Source organism: Cydia fagiglandana, chromosome 18, assembly GCF_963556715.1.
Source record: "Cydia fagiglandana chromosome 18, ilCydFagi1.1, whole genome shotgun sequence".
Taxonomy (NCBI): domain Eukaryota; kingdom Metazoa; phylum Arthropoda; class Insecta; order Lepidoptera; family Tortricidae; genus Cydia; species Cydia fagiglandana.
Genome location: NC_085949.1, coordinates 5,630,655 through 5,648,186, shown reverse-complemented (window position 1 = coordinate 5,648,186; position 17,532 = coordinate 5,630,655). Strand labels below are relative to the sequence as shown.

The window sequence follows — 17,532 nt, the reverse complement described above, 5'->3', positions numbered from 1 at the left end:
TTAGTAAATGTATTAAATATTAATTAAGGCCAGTCCAGACAGGATAACTTTTCACCTATTCTGATTAAATTAAATTGTATTTTAATCAGGTGGTATGGACACACAAATTAAATTGAGAGACTTCTTACATTCTACTCTACTGTTTAACATTATTTATTTATGTAAACTTTATTGCACAAAATACAAATAAAATGTACATAAATGGCGGACTTAATGCCTAACGGCATTGTCTACCAGTCAACCATAGGGCTAAACAGAGATGTAATAAAAAAAAAATAGTGCAAGAAGAAAAGTAGTAGAATTTAATTATCACAATTTACAGTAAATTTCTTTTGATTTTCTAAGTTAACATAAATTTCAGAATAGCAGTGAAGTGCGTCGCCATAGATAGGGAACACGATGAATGAAAGACGATACATATCTCCAGCCACCAACTGTTTAGTGGCTTTTGTAACTATGATATCCTTGACTACTATCTGACCAGCAGAGTGAGTCTCTCGGTACTTATCAAACGATTCTTGGGCCAATTCCTGGTACTTCGGGTCCGTGGGGTCTTCTATACCTGGAGCGCCAGGTATTTGACGCTTCACTCTACTATGCTGTTTCATCGCGCTCGACGCCTCCTAAAAGAATAATGATAAATAAACGTTGATAAAGAAAATTCAGTAATGAACATAATAAACTATATATAAGGTAAATGTACGCTTCACCGAATGCTTAAGCCCTAGACTTACGTTTAATTTTTTTATTAGTTCTGATATTTTCTTCCGAATATGTTCAATACTAAAATAGAAACATAGATAAATTTGTCCTCATTTAAACATACCTATAAATTACTGAAATGATTGGACGTGTATTAAAAATATTTTTAAAGTCATTTCTTCCAATTTTCTTGTTTGTACCGTTTACCGAACTAGGAAAGGTGATTTGCACATTACACCGAATAGGGAGCCCGCATTACCGAACTAGGAAATAATTGTATGAAAATATGGTGTTGAGTGGTGCTCAAACTTCAGTAGTTCACTATTAAATCCCTACTATGCTTCGTTTTTTAGCATTATAAAGATGGTAAGCGATCTTGACGTGTCTTTTTTATTGAAAAATACTTTTCAAAAATAAGTCAGTAAGTAAGGTACGCAACAATTATAAAACATGTACGCATATGTATAAAAAAATTTGGCTGTTTCATAAATTTTGGCTGGTCCATTTTCTATGGAAGGGTAATTTTTTTTTCACGATTTCGGAGTTGGTCCCATAGTAAAAGTTGCTCAGTATAATCCCAAAACCTCCCTGGGAATGGGAATGTAGTAAATTTTTAGCCACCCTGTATGGGAACCCCGGAATTTCATAACAAAAGATAAAAGTTTAAAAAATCACAATCGCCCACGACGAGAGGAATCTAAAAAAAATTTTTGGACATCTAGGTTTGGACCACCCTGTATAAAATATTATTGCTTCATTATTTTTATTATCCTATTCAGTTTTTTGTCCACATTCCAAGACTATTATCAGGCGTCCAATAAGTATGTCTAAAGTTTGAAAAGCGCTGGCGTTGAAATAATGGTCACAAAAAATAAACATATAAATATCGACCTAGCCGTTATCGTAATAAGGATGATATTCTCATGAACGTCGAATATAAACATGGCCAACGCAAACATGAGTTCGGTAGCAGAGACCATGGGTACCATTCACCGAACGGCCGTTCGGTGAACGAAACATGGAAAATATGTGGAACCTATTTCGCGAAAGGATTTTGAAAATAGTATTTAAATCGTAATCAATGTGGTATGACTACAAATCTATCATTAAATTTTATACTTGAATCCATTACAAAACCGTACATGTATAAAGTTCTTGCTGATACTGACGTAAAATATCTAAAATTATTCTTTGATAATAGTCTTGACAAAAACCTTATTTTGATGCCAAAAAGTCGTAAAACATGAACATTTCAAAGGCAGTTTTATAATAATCTATATAGATTATTGTTGTTCGGCAATTGCTCATAAAATTACAAATACATTAAGTTATTTGTGAAATTAGGTAGTTAATCTAAATAGTTCGTAATCAACCATTAAAAAAATAATTTCAAAAACATACGCTTTCCCTGATTCCGGACGCTGTTCGATAATACCTTCCAATCAAATTGTCGGTGTACTCATCACCGAACTCACATTAAGCTTAATTTCTGATAATATGACTGCACTAAATTAATTAAATTTACTAAAATACACAAACTAATTAAGTAGTCACACTGAAAAACCATACTTTGAAACACAGAAATAAATTAAAAAGCTTTTATGACCTTAAGAAATATACGCAACTTCTTACCGATTTCGTTAAGGTTGCCCATACAAAGTGGCAATCGGCAGCAACGATCCGTTTCGATCAGTTGCCACGTCCCAACTGCGGGACAAATTGGCCGACTCTGAGGCATAGTGGAAGGGATAGGTATTTAACTCGTGGAAAAAAAATACGCAAGTAAATATCAGCTGTAAATAATCGACTTATAGCCTAAAATAGAAGAAATTCGGTGGTACGGACGGATATTGAGCGTTCGGTGAAGCGTACTTTTACCTTATTGTAGGTAATCCTTAACAAAAAAGAACCGATCTAACGACTTCATATAAAAGTCTGACACGCCTTACACGCCATCTTTTTATAGTGTTCACCTGAGTTCAACATCCTCAAATACGAGTAGGTTTCCGAGATAATCCAAATTGAGTTTTTTGTTCATTTCTCTTTATTTTTCTTTTTTCTCGTACCTATTAAAAATATCACTAGTTTTCACCTAACGACTGTGAAATTTACAAAAACTAGTTTTGACTGAAAAATCCTAGTATTAAGGTGGTTCGCTTTTCATACAAAATTCAATCAAAGTTCATTAAGTAACTACACACTATTAGTACACAAATATTTCCGCATTTATCTTCTTTCGAATATTCGTTTGCGCGAAATTAACAGGAAAACAATGTTTCATACAGAAATCATGCAAAAATCATAGTTAACTTTTCATCAATTTTACGTATGTGTGTGTCACAAATGTCGTGTACAGATACATTTGCGACGTTGCCATACCATTTCCGACGTTGCCGGGCTGACCACGGCTCGAATTTGGAGTGCCGTCATGTTTAGTGCAATTTTGTTGACACTGATATTTGACAGGTAGTTAATTGACCTAAGCGAGAAGTTCGTCAGCTTAGCTAAGAACTATCATGGCGTGTTATGCAAACAGTCGCTTTTTTGCTTGCAAACGGAAGATTCCCGGTTCGATCCCCAGTCATTGTATGCTGGAACATAACTTTTTGTATTTTTGTTACACCTAAATTTCGTATTGTTTTTTTATTTTAATTTAATTTTTCTTATTATCATAAATCGATTATTAAGTATGGGCTACACGTATTCTTTTATTTTTACAAAGATAATTAGAAATTATACTCTACCTAATCTCTCTGATTTTTACAATCAGGACATCCTCACTGCAATAAAAACCGGGCAAGTGCGAGTCGGACTCGCGCACGAAGGGTTCCGTGCCATAATGAAAAAAAAAAACAAAAAAAAGCAAAAAAAAACGGTCACCCATCCAAGTACTGACCACTCCCGACGTTGCTTAACTTTGGTCAAAAATCACGTTTGTTGTATGGGAGCCCATTCAAATGTTTATTTTATTCTGTTTTTAGTATTTGTTGTTATAGCGGCAACAGAAATACATCATCTGTGAAAATTTCAACTGTCTAGCTATTACGGTTCGTGAGATACAGCCTGGTGACAGACGGACGGACGGACGGACGGACGGACAGCGAAGTCTTAGTAATAGGGTCCCGTTTTACCCTTTGGGTACGGAACCCTAAAAAGAAGTGTATAAAATTTCCTGTGGTTAAAAATAATGGATTTTGTCTATGAATGAAAAACACAATTATTACTATAGTTTGTATTTTTTAGCATTAGAAATAAGGTAAACAATCTTGACGTGTCTTTTAATTGAAAAACACATTTTAAAAATAAGTTACGGCAAATATGTAACAATTATAAATCTAATACGATCATTTATATTCTTCTGCTTTCATAAGTAATCGTTTTTGATTTTTTAAAAACCTGATAACACTGAGTATGTGGGGGAAGCGCTGCTGGCCTAGCGGAAAGCAATTCGGAGGTCGCGGGTTCTAACCCCGGCTCGTACCAATGATTTTTCGAACTTTTGTACGAAATAGCATTTGATACCTACCTATTTATACACCGATACCTATTTTTCGGTGAAAGAAAACAATGTGAGGAAACCGGACTAATCCAAATAAGTTTACTCTCTGGGTTGGAAGGTCAGGGCAGTCGCTTTCGTAAAAACTAGTGCGCATGCCAATTCTGGGATTAGTTGCCAAGCGGAGACTGAATATCTGGGAGACCGACCAAAGCTTAGAAAACATAAAAACTCAAAAATGCGCGTTTTCTCATAGACCTAGCTAAGAGATCAAACCCCTTATAGCAAATTTCATCGAAATCGTTAGAGCCGTTTCTGATACCATCCAAATATATAAATAAATAATTATATATATAATAATTGCTCCTTTAAAGGTAAGATAACACAAAGGAGAAACAAAAAGAAATTACCTACTCGCACCAGTCTTGAACCCCAATCCTCTTGCACGTATTTCCACGAACATACCGTTACGCTATTGCAACATACTTACGTTGTGTGAAATTGTCTACTACAAGCATCACGGAAACACTGTTTGCATGTGTGAGTAATAGTAGGAAAAAGCGTGACAACAACACTCCGTCGAATTAAAAAGGTGGTTTTTGCACAATGAAGTATTCAATGTTTATTTTAATAGTTCAATATTTACTTAAAGAGTGCGCGAAACATACTTTTAAGTATACAAATACCAAGACCATTTCACAAAAAAATAAAATCTGAAATTTTGCAAAAGTGGTGCCATCTAGCGAGAGTTAAGTTTTGAGTAACCTAGGCGAACCACCTTAAACTAGTTTTTACCAAGTCGTTTCAAAAAACTAGTTTTAAGTAGTGAAAATGCGTTTTTTACCTAGGCATTATAAGGAAGAGGAAAAAGCATAAGTAGTTACTAAAATCAGGTTTTTACGGTAAAAATATCGTCTCTAAATAAATGTATCCATAACACAAGCCTTATTAAGCTTATCTATTGTGGGGCTAGTTTGATTTATATACCGTAAAACGGGGTGAATAGACACGTTTTTCAACTTCAAGGACGATTTTCACCAATAATCCAAATGAGAAAAGTAAAATTTTAGACATCATTTTATGAGTCTTGGTTAGTTCTTCAATTTTGCATTTGTGAAATCAATTTTGACCCACCCAATTCAGAGAAAATCAAAGAAAACTGTCTGTTTTCTCCATATCCTTAAAACGGGGTCGATGGACACACGAAAGGGGTGAATAGAAATATGAAGTTTTAGTTGTCATAGGCATCGAAATGTCACTACATTTATCGCTAGAACAAAGTTCAGACAGGCTTCATTTCTTATCTCGGTGAGGCCTTCCTTTAGAGTAAAAAAAATCTAACTTTTAGGCAGTTTGATTAACTTCTTTTGGTATCAATGTAGAGAATAAATAGTCTACTATATACATATTCCAAAAAATCTGATTTTAAAGATGTACGTTTTGAAATATAACAACTTGAAAGAAAAAGTTCAAAATTTCTCCATTCACCCCGCGATTTCTGTTGACCCCATTTTACGGTACCTATTTAATATTATTTATACTTACATAAGGATGGGCGTCGACGCTCGCCAGCACAGTTATAACTAGTACAAAGTATACAGCAATCATTACGAGTATTGAAATGTCTACCAACTACTTAATTCAACTAACCTATATGCTACTTCTTGCAGACTTATTATGTAGGTATTAGACATGTGCGCCGCGCCGCCGCGCCGCCGCCGCCGACGATTTTTCCACGCCGCCGCCGCCGATAAATTTGACCGGCGTATAATCGGCGTGGGAAATTTTGATACCTATCGTGTCTTATTCCATGTTGCGTAGTGAGTAGATAGTGTCAGAGGTATAATTTAAAGATCCTTATGCTTTTTCGCTTATTATTTGCCAGTGAAGCATATTAGCATAATTTTTGTTGTTGCGGTGTTAGCTGTGATAACGATTTAGCGTTAATTTAAACAAGATCTTGTTTCTGGATCTCAGGTTATTATTTGATATTTTATCGCACAGCTTTTTTGTACAACGCATTTTGTTTTACATCAATAGTCTCTTTATTGTCAATTTAATCAGTGAACTAAAGTCAAGAAAATAGCAGGTTCATATCCTAGGACATAAACATGCTATTTTCTTCTTAGAATCTCCAGCAAGCTGTAATTGCGTAATTTATAATTTCTCGTATGATTCTGGTGACACGCATGAGGGTCATCAACAAGACATCAATGTCATCATATGATAGATATGATTTGAATTATTTATCACATAATATACAATTTCATACATAGTCATTTTATGGTGATTATCAGCTTCTTTTACTTAGTAATATATATTTCAATCAAAATTATAACAGTCAGGTTAAAACTTCGTAATAAGCTATACCTAAACAATGATACCTACTTATAGGAACTTAAATCACCAAATATCTTCACTAAGCTAGGAGTAAAGAAAACAAAGTAGACCTTAACATTCTATAAAACGGGACACTCCAAAGACATTCTGTTGAGCGAATCAACCGGCCAGATAAGTTTACTTTCGAAAACGACGATATCTTTAGTCTTACATAGTTTTCTGCTAAACTTCAGTTCAGACAAATGTAAAGTATTCATCATTATATCGTAACAAATCCTAAGTGAGGCGACAGCGGCTGCGAAAAGTCAATATAGATTTAAGGCAACTTAAAGATTTTTTTGTGTTTTATTTGTATTTCGCTTAAAAGTAAGTAAAAATACAGCCTAAAATGTAGCGTTTTAAAGTATCCTTTTTAATTTAATATTTAAACATACCGTTGGTAACTATTAAGTAGGTATTGGTAATAAATGGTTGCCAAGTGACATGCCGGGATATAATTTTCGGCAATAATTTAGAAAACACACATAATATGCTTTGGATAGCCTAGTAAATTATGCCACGCCGATTTCACGCCGATCACGCCGCCGCCGCCGGTCAAAAAATCATCGGACGCCGCCGCCGATGATTTTACCATCGGCGCACACCTCTAGTAGGTATATGGCCTAATGGGCCGTTTTATACCAGTTCGAATAATCATGTCGCATTAGTTGCGGGCACGCAACTTAGTAAATGTATTAAATATTAAGGCCAGTCCAGACGTGATAATTTTTCACCGGATCTGACTCCTAGATTAAATTGTATTTTCATCAGGTGGTGTGGACACAAAAATTAAATTAAGGGACTTCGCATCGCCGCGCCGATTCCACTATGAAATTGTGTACCTACGTATTTTTTGTCAATTTGATCATCTCTTCTGGACGGGCCTTTTAGTGTTCGAGCCACGGCTACGGCGGGTGATTTACTTATTGGTCAAGCAAATCTTGTCAGTAGAAAAAGGCGCGAAATTCTAATTTTCTATGGGATGTTATCCCTTCGCGCCTACATTTTTTAAATTTGCCGCCTTTTTCTACTGACAAGATTTGCTTGACCATCTATACATTAGTAAATCCAAAAACGTCCTTGGTACATAACAGAACTTTTTTTTAATGAATTTTCATTTGAATAGTACTGTACTATAGGTATAGGGTAGAGCATACTTACTGGGCTGTTTGGCATTATTGTGGTAAAATCTTATATAGTGGGTATAGATGGTCAAGCAAATCTTGTCAGTAGAAAAAGGCGCGAAATTCAAATTTTCTATGAGACGATATCCCTTCGCGTCTACATTTTTTAAATTTGCCGCCTTTTTCTACTGACAAGATCTGTTTGACCAAATTAGGTAAGTACGAAATCTTTTTCTTGTTTACATCGGTCACATTCGAAGACTTTAAACGTCTGTAACACCGTCTGTTCAAGAAAAGTCCAGTCTGCCTTTCATTATGTAGCAGTCACTACTACTACTACTTACTACTATTACTACTAGTATTCCAATAACTTTTATGTACCCGTCGAGTGACAGTTTTTAACTCAATGGTTTGGAATCGGGCAGTCGGACTTACAACTGCTCCAGTAATTAAAGCACAGGCTAATGAGCTAGAACAATAACGCATCATAACACTTTCTTTAAACTCTTGCGTGTTGTACACATATTCAATTACACAAACGGGTCTACCGCGATATACTTACCTACTCGTACTTTCATAGTTTTCACCTTAAATTCCGACGTTTCAGCTGAGATTCCCCAGTAGCTCTACTATGAGTTCCGTGAATGACAGTCGATAGTGAGAAAGTTAAGGAAAATGTATGGAGTAATTGTACAGTGCCTCTACCGGTCACGTAAATAACTAAAAATTTCAATTTGTACCATGAGTTACTAACGTTTTTACGCGAGTTTTCCATACTTGCCTAACTTCACACCTAAAACGCTCTCTTTCTAATTATATAATGAAAACTGAGCCAGAATTATTCTGCGTAAATACTTTACGCGAGTAAACGTGACAGATGTTAAAATGGAAAAATACGTGCGTTTCCAACGTGACATTTCTGTCAACTTGTAAACACAACAAATACGCAGATTTTTCACGAATATTCCCTAGTAGCATTTTCGTTGGGGCCCACGGTGCCAACGGTAGGGAAAACGTTGGGATGAAGTTCGTACCGTAGCCAACATTAATTTTGTATTGGCCCACCATCGCATTTACCAACATTCGCTGTGGCACAGATGCCCAACAATGGGCCTTTGTGTATTTTGGTACCGTTGGCTAAACAACGATAATATTCGTTGGCCCAATGATGACATATATCGCATTTACCAACATTGGCAGTGGCAGTGATGCCCAACAATGGGCCTTTGTGTATTTTGCTACCGTTCGCTAAACAACGATAACATTCGTTGGCCCAATGGTGACGAATACCGCATTTACCAACATTGGCTGTGGCACGGATGCCCAACAATGGGCCTTTGTGTATTTTGGTAACGTTGGCTAGTCAACCATATCATCCGATGGCCCAATGATGACAAATATCGCATTTACCAACCTTGGCTGTGGCACTGATGCCCAACAATGGGCCTTTGTTTATTTTGGTAACGTTGGCTAATCGACGATATCATCCGATGGCCCAATGACGACAAATATCGCATTTACCAACATTGGCTGTAGCATTGATGCCCAACAATGGGCCTTTGTGTATTTTGGTAACGTTGGCTAATCGACGATATCATCCGATGGCCCAATGATGACAAAAATCGCATTTACCAACATTGGCTGTGGCACTGATGCCCAACAATGGGCCTTTGTTTATTTTGGTAACGTTGGCTAATCAACGATATCATCCGATGGCCCAATGACGACAAATATCGCATTTACCAACATTGACTGTAGCATTGATGCCCAACAATGGGCCTTTGTGTATTTTGGTAACGTTGGCTAATCAACGATATCATCCGATGGCCCAATGATGACAAATATCGCATTTACCAACATTGGCTGTGACACTGATGCCGAACAATGGGCCTTTGTTTATTTTGGTAACGTTGGCTAATCAACGATATCATACGATGGCCCAATGACGACAATTATCGCATTTACCAACATTGGCTGTAGCATTGAGGCCCAACAATGGGCCTTTGTGTATTTTGCTACCGTTCGCTAAACAACGATAACATTCGTTGGCCCAATGGTGACAAATACCGCATTTACCAACATTGGCTGTGGCACGGATGCCCAACAATGGGCCTTTGTGTATTTTGGTAACGTTGGCTAGTCAAAGATATCATCCGATGGCCCAATGATGACAAATATCGTATTTACCAACATTGGATGTGGCACTGACGCCTAACAATGGGCCTTTGTGTATTTTGGTACCGGTGGCTAAACAACGATAACATTCGTTGGCCCAGTGAGCACAAATATCGCATTTACCAACATTGGCTGTGGTACTGATGCCCAACAATACCAGTTGAGTTTGCTTGTGGCGTCACTAGATGGCGTTACTGTCTCCAAACATCGAAGTTATAGTTATTTTCTCGATTATTCCGGATATAATCATAATATTTTTTAAAAGTAACTTATAAATCTAATAGCTATAACTATAAAATTTATATATAAATTTAAAAAATTGTATTTTACCAACATTTTCTCAATTTAAATCTCAAAATACATAAATCTCGCTTACGAAGTTTCGAAGTGCGGTTAGTATATATGTCGCAGTCGGATCGTATAATCCGCCGTATTACATTACGGCTAGCCGTTTTCAAAAACAGGGGCGTTTTGAAATGCGGCGGTTTAACGATTAGCCGTATTGAATGCGGCTGAATGAGAATCCGCCGGAATGTATTCGGCGCCATACGTTCTTCAACACGGCTAGCCGTAATGTAATACAGCGAGTCATTAGCCGCCGCTTTGACAGTTTTTAGTTCCCATTTTTAACACTCGTGGCGCTGCCTGACAAACGCTGGGGTGTCCATCAAATCTGGAGTTTGTCGGACTGTTTCTTTTCAAAAAAAAATTTCCTTCGCAACTTAACTAGACGGAGCCCCGCGAACGCGGGGCTCCTATTTCTGAGCGGTTTGCCCTTCGGGCATCTGAAGCTACCTAACGAACCTAACCTACCTACCTATTGATTAAGTGAGACGTCCGTGAAAACGTTACACTTTGGGGAAAAAAGCGTAGGTAGGTAATTAGGTTAGGTTCGTTAGGTAACTTCAGATGCCCGAAGGGCAAACCGCCCAGAAATAGGAGCCCCGCTTGCGGGGCTCCGTCTATTTAAGTTGTGAAGGAAATGTTTTGGAAAAGAAACACATGTAGTGCGGTGGGACCATGGTAGAAATAAATTAAATTGCAAACATTGTCAAACTCCGGTTACGTAGGCGACTGAAAGAACTGGTCACTCTACAATGTACGATGCGGCTAAACGTGGGCCGCCTTATTGAAGAACGTATCGCAGTGACAATCCGGCTAATCGTCGAACCGCCGCATTTCAAAACGCCCCTGTTTTTGAAAACGGCTAGCCGTAATGTAATACGGCGGATTATACGATCTGACTACGACATATATACAAATTAGAGTGTATAGTAAGTGTACTTGCTTCGGCAGTACATATACTAAAATTGGAACGATACAGAGAAGATTAACAACAACTGCTGCCTAGGGCCTTCATGTGGATACAACCAATGCCTACCGTAGTGTAATTGTAATATTTATCAGCAAAGGTCCAACGTCGTAGTACACAACCACTTACTTAACATAGGGTAACTGTAGGACTCGTAAACAAAAGCCCATTACATAATTACAGCCGTATTCATAAACAGTTAGAGCATTGATCATCAGTTGCTGATAACCGGATGTCACAAAACGTGATTCATAAACACTTTTTAGCGCTAAACAGTTGATCATCTCTTTATTAAATCCTCGGAAAGTTACGGAGCCGAGGACCCTTCTTTATCTGTTTATTATCTGCTATTTTACAAGATGGCGATCACGAAACAGCTGATTTTGGCAAGAGTGACAAGAGCAAGAGCAAATAGTACGTTTTGGTTAAAATCCCAAATGTGAATGGAAAACAACTTTAATATGTGCAATTACGTATTACATACCTGGATATAGTGCGAAAATGGCGCGAAACCTAAATATCCCGCTTTTTATAAGTTGTTTATGTGATTTTGTGTATGGTGATTTTCGTTTAACCAAAATATCGAAGAAGGCTATGATCGCGTAGTCGGAAAAATGCATCATAAACGGAGCGAGTTCCTCCCTCACAGCTATTAGGCGTTTGGAGAAATAGGTAAACCGCCAGATTCACTTAAATCTATGCGGGCCAGCTTCATTGCTCGCCATACAATCGCATTTTCGAAACCAAGTTTGGCTTGGCAAGTAATATTAGAGCGTTCCATGTTCCTAATTAAAAATATTTGGAGGAGTCGCCATCGTCGGACACGGCGAGGACTTACTTATATTTGTGCGTAAACCCTTTAGTTATTCATTATTACCACTTGCCAGAAACGTTGTTTTTAATTTAAGATCAGGGTGTTCGCATTTCGCAAACTTAAATTTAATTGCATTTCTTGCGCACATTATACCTACCTATATAATATTATAGACCCTGTAAGAGTACATCAATCTCGTTCATAGTTTGCAATTGAATAACTAACCATTATACCTAATGAGATTATAATATTTACCATAAGTTAACTTGTTTTATAGACATATTTAACCGACTGTGTTTAATAAAAAATATCACAGGTAAGTAGGCACTACTTAAAAGTATCAACTTATTTACAGGTGAAAGAAGTGTGCACTCTTGTCAGTCTGGTAAAGTGATGAAAAATCTGAAAAAGTCACGGGTATATGCAGTCATTGCATAGGCAGTTTGCTCAATATTGGCTTTGAGCATAACAATTTGGCCTCCAGGTAAAAATATTGCAAGCTGAACTTTATAGAATGAAAGTTTCATTTATGTCAACTAATTATTCAGTATAGTCATCCAGGTTGGATTCTATACCTACCTGTTCTTGACGCTAAGGTTTCCAGTGCTCCCAAAAATGCACTGTCGGCTATTTGTAACTCCGCTAGTTGCCTGTAGGCTGCAGTGCTTAATATCAGATGGGCAGCACTAAACTTGTCCTTGTCATTGTCTGGTATTCAAAAATACCTTTTAATTTTATTCTACATAAGAACCATTAATTACCAATATTATTTTTGAACTTCTTTGAACTAGGTACATAGCATGAACTTACCTATGAATATCTACTTTACTTTATATAAATTGTACACTTTCATCAGAACAATATTGCAAACACATGAATATCATAAATATGTGCAAAATAGGGTCCTACTTTCCTTTTTAGAACTCTCAAAATGATTTGCTATTATGGTATTTATATGAAAATTTATTTTCTAATAATAATCTGGTGCTTTATTTTATACATGGTATGGTGTGACATAATTTATTTTAAGTACAGGAAACATCCCTATTAGACTGCTAGATACATTTAAGATTTTATTGCATTGTAATTAGAAAAATGGAATTTTGAGTATTTCAATATGGGTACAGTCGCCTGCAATAATATGTTACTCTTCGAAGGCTGCAAAAATGTGCAATGCTCTTATGGGCCTTTGTTGTGTAACATATTATTGCAGGTGACTGTACATCATTAATAAAAATTGTACAAACCTTAACAAGTCAAAAAATATATTTAATTAGTAAAATAAAACACCAATTAAATTAGAACAATTTTATTACTTCAACCTAAATCAAGCTAGGTTTTCATTTTGATGTTTTTTTTCTTTTAGGTTTCTTGCTGATTTCCTGCTGGGACTTGCAGTGTACGGAGTCAGTTACACTTCTCTGACCAATATTCACAGCTGTTCACAGGCCACAGCTTTTCTTCCAAAGCCTGGAGTTATTCAACAATAACAGTGGCTAATGATGGTACTTTCAGGATCTGAAAAGATGCAATAATTTGAATAAAAGTATTTTTGTATTCAACAATTTTCTTTAATTTTTAGCTTATGATATAATGGATGTACTTAAGTTAGGGTCACATGATTCAATATAGTTATGGTAACTAAGTATCATTTTAAGCTATAGACAGAGATTAATATGACTTCATTTATTATTCATTACCTATTAGGTACTATAATATGATATCATTGTACATTGACCTTGCAAACTCTCTGGAATAGATGTCCAAACTGTCTGATGAGATATAGATTAGCCAACTTAATTATAACCAACTGTACGCAGAAAACATCTTATTTTTAATCAGCAGGTACACAGTATCTATACACACACCTGTACACTGGTATTTAAATACTGCCTAATTTGTGAACCATCCTTCCTCGTAGTAAGTAGGTTGGCTAGGTGATCGAGTATAATAACCATCGCATTGTTCCATGCATAAAATAAATACCATTACAAAATTATTACTAATGACACGATGACAAGAAGTAAACTCGCGACACAACGGCTTGTTACAATAAAACATCACTTGTACATATAATTATCATTTGGTTCCATTGTATGGTTAAGAAATATAATACCTATAATAGGTAGGTACCTATGCATAATTTTAAACAAATACACCAAGCTCCACAAAGCACGGATAAATTTACCAAATTTATAAGTGTTATAACCTTTAAATAATGTCAAAGCCGTCAATGCAAGTGTCAATCTTAACATGTTCAGATACTACATTTTATGTTACGTACCTATGTCTATAATATATTATAAATAGATGGTCATGCCCAAAATTTGAACTGTACCTAGAGTTATCATCAAAATCGCTGCAGACTTTTCTTTGTCTAACTCTAAACACTGCAGGTATGTAAGGTAAACAAGAAAGTATAGGACATTGTTCATACCTGATTTAGTGAGTCTGAATGGACTTCGTTTTGTTGACCCGTTGTGAATTTCTGCCGCAACCAGAATAAATTAGTGTGAACTCATGAACCATTATTCAATGGTTCTTCTTGCGGAGGCGAGTGGGGTCTGGTACGGTATCTGGCTTCGACTTCTTCTCTTCGCTAATTATGCACTTCTCGGTTAGTTTGAAAGAACCCCACTTCTTTCGACTCCATTCCACATAATATTGAAACTAAAAGCAATAAGATATAGGTATATCAACATTGCAGTGAACTCATATTATTACTTGTTGCTGTATAAGATACTTGTCTGTAAACGTAGTTACTCACCAAGTTTTATAAAATTTCCGGCCATGCAGCAATCTTTAATTATTTTTGTGGCACAGAAGCTATTTTAATAAGAGATAATTCCGAAAATTAGTCAAAATAGTAAATCAACTTCTTCATGATATTACGATTGGCCGCTAGTGCTGCTGTCAAACTTTTTTTTTTATTTAATGTTCAGCCATATTTTAGTCTATGATGCGCCAAGATGCCAACATAACGCGTCTAATCTGCTTATTAGTTAAGAAGCCCCTAATAAACGTTTATAAATCATGGTTCTTATCAACGGCTTATTAAGCCTAAACAGCGGATTAGCTAATAAGCTGATCATTCCTCATTTAAGGATTTTTTATGAATACGGCTGTTAGACTGTAGGCACACTATAAATTACACAACTATTTACCTACGGTAGTATTGTAAGAATCCTACACAAGGCCCAACGTTAAAGTTACAATGTTGGCCCTTTGTGGGATAAGCTGTGTTGGGCCTTCAACCTGGTGCACGACTACCTACCGACCTACCTGACTTGCCGTTGGGTAATTGTTGAATTTGCAAACAGAAGCACAACGAAACAATTAATTGCCCTTTTTTATTTTTTGCAGTTGGCCCTACAGCAAGCCATACGGCCAAATGTAACAATTAACCAACCATCAAACAAATGTGTATAGGCCCAACCACGGCCCAACCAAAACCACCACCGTTGAATAATTGTATGATTAATTTAAATAGGCCCAACGAAAAAATTACTCTAATGGCCCTCTGTTGGGAATCTTCGGGAGGGCCTTTGTCGAGGGCCCTCCAGCAAATCGTACGGCCAAATGTAACAATTAACCAACCATCAAACAAATGTGTATAGGCCCAACCACGGCCCAACCAAAACCACCACCGTTGAATAATTGTATGATTTATTTAAATAGGCCCAACGAAAAAATTACTCTTATGGCCCTCTGTTGGGAATCTTCGGGAGGGCCTTTGTCGAGGGCCCTCCAGCAAATCGTACGGCCAAATATAACGGTTGCCCAACTAATACGTAAACAAAGGCCCAACAAAATCCCTACAAGAAAATGCTATTAGGGTTAATGCAATTTTCAACGTAATATGTATAAATTTATAACAGTATGTGAACTTCAAGCAAAACTTTAAGGGATAAATCAATTAATAGTTCAATAAAAGGCTGATTTAGTACAAAGGTAATGAGTTATACTTGACATCATATTTTCCTATTTCTACTGCTACATTTGCGAAAATCACATTGCTTACGAGCAGTTTTTGGTTTTAGGCAAGAAGCTGATTGAAAACAACATTTCCATGAAAACCCGGATTGCATCATGTATGCATGCGTATGCATGTAGAAGTTACATAATATGTATTAAGAATTAAGGCTCAATGCAAGGAGCGGTACATAGACATGTTGCTGTTTTTGTTGCTGGGTGCACATAACACATAGTAAGAACATACCGCAAGACCTATTATAATATTTACACAAGAATTGCTACGTATTTTATTAAGCATTATTATTTTAAATAAAATAAAACATACAAATGTTCTGTGAGTTTATTTATTTTTCTTTAAGTACTAAGTAAGTATTATTTTATTTTCCGTTGTTCAAATTATTGTGTTTGGTACCTAGGTAATCGTTTTTCATGTAAACTTGGTAACAGGAAATATAAAACTTTCTTCAAAAACTTTTGCTGGTGGTTCAGAATCTGAAAATTTAAATAAGATTTAAACACATTTATTGCCAAAAACCCGCTGCGTGGGTTCATTTTGTATTGGAAATGGGGCGCTTAATTGGCACTGAAATATACTCGAGATCATATAGGTACTATAAAATTAAGATCGCTATTAAGGTCATACGTAGGGTCTGTGCGGAAAGAGAAGAGTCGTAGGTATAATGTATGGGCTCCCCTAAATTTCGCGACTCTTCTCTTTCCGCACACTTTATTAGATAATGTTACTTAGCAGTAGGAGACGGCCGCTGTCATGATGCGGACTGAAGCGGACCATTATAATACATACCTATTTTAATATTTTAAGATTTCTTCTCATGTGTGTACTATTTTCGTCAAAGGTAATAAATATGTAGCCAAAAGTAGCCTGTATAATCGCGCCGTATACTTTGCTTCCTATTTTTTAACACGCAAAATCATAATTTTAACTCGATTATTAATGATGTTTACGTAATTATCATATTTTGCAATTTTTGTCTTGAATACAATATATTTTAACTTATACATTGTTTACTAACATTGATGTGTTTATTATTTTCGTAACTATGGCAACGTCAAATCTTTAAAAAAATGTATAATGAATGTTGAGTCAGTAAAATAGTAACAAAATTGGTCTTAGAGCATTTAATAACTGGAGTGGTCATTGAGTGCTTACTGTTAGGATTTAGGATTAGGGTTCCAAGCAGGAAAGAAAAGCTTGTTTTAAGACCATATAGGTAATGTTTATTAATCTCAAGCAAGACTACATAGTAATGGCGTCTCATACGAGAAGAAAGAACACCTACATTTGTTTTCTATTGACAACTGAATAAATCAAATATCATAGTCGTAGTAGTCTCGAAGGTATCTATACTCTTTATTTTTTTGTTGACATTATTACTTACCCCTCTGCCGAAAAACTTGCACAATTGTGCAAACTTTTGTATAGACTGACATGGCTATTTGTACGTTACGTACAAATCATGTATAGCAATACATTTGACGCCCTCTCCCGCAAAAATCGGCAGACTGTTTTGTAAAGAAAATGACAGCTATGACA

The 17,532-nt window shown here is 36.2% G+C and overlaps 1 protein-coding gene and 2 long non-coding RNA genes across 3 annotated transcripts; 1 reads left to right on the top strand and 2 right to left on the bottom strand.

The window, feature by feature from the left end:
* Nucleotides 1-281: 281 nt before the first annotated feature.
* LOC134673321 (uncharacterized) lies at nucleotides 282-5,877 on the bottom strand. Its single transcript, XM_063531292.1, has 2 exons — nucleotides 5,744-5,877; nucleotides 282-623 (listed from the first exon to the last, which is right to left on the bottom strand). Exons 1-2 carry the CDS (start codon nucleotides 5,804-5,806, stop codon nucleotides 303-305), a joined length of 384 nt encoding a protein of 127 aa, XP_063387362.1. The 5' UTR covers nucleotides 5,807-5,877; the 3' UTR covers nucleotides 282-302.
* A 5,909-nt stretch (nucleotides 5,878-11,786) lies between these two features.
* Nucleotides 11,787-13,567, top strand: LOC134673331 (uncharacterized). The gene is made up of 2 exons (XR_010099459.1): nucleotides 11,787-12,486; nucleotides 13,369-13,567. It is a non-coding gene; the product is annotated as an uncharacterized LOC134673331 (long non-coding RNA).
* Nucleotides 13,251-15,128, bottom strand: LOC134673330 (uncharacterized). Its single transcript, XR_010099458.1, has 3 exons — nucleotides 14,770-15,128; nucleotides 14,440-14,672; nucleotides 13,251-13,520 (listed from the first exon to the last, which is right to left on the bottom strand). It is a non-coding gene; the product is annotated as an uncharacterized LOC134673330 (long non-coding RNA).
* Nucleotides 15,129-17,532: the final 2,404 nt, after the last annotated feature.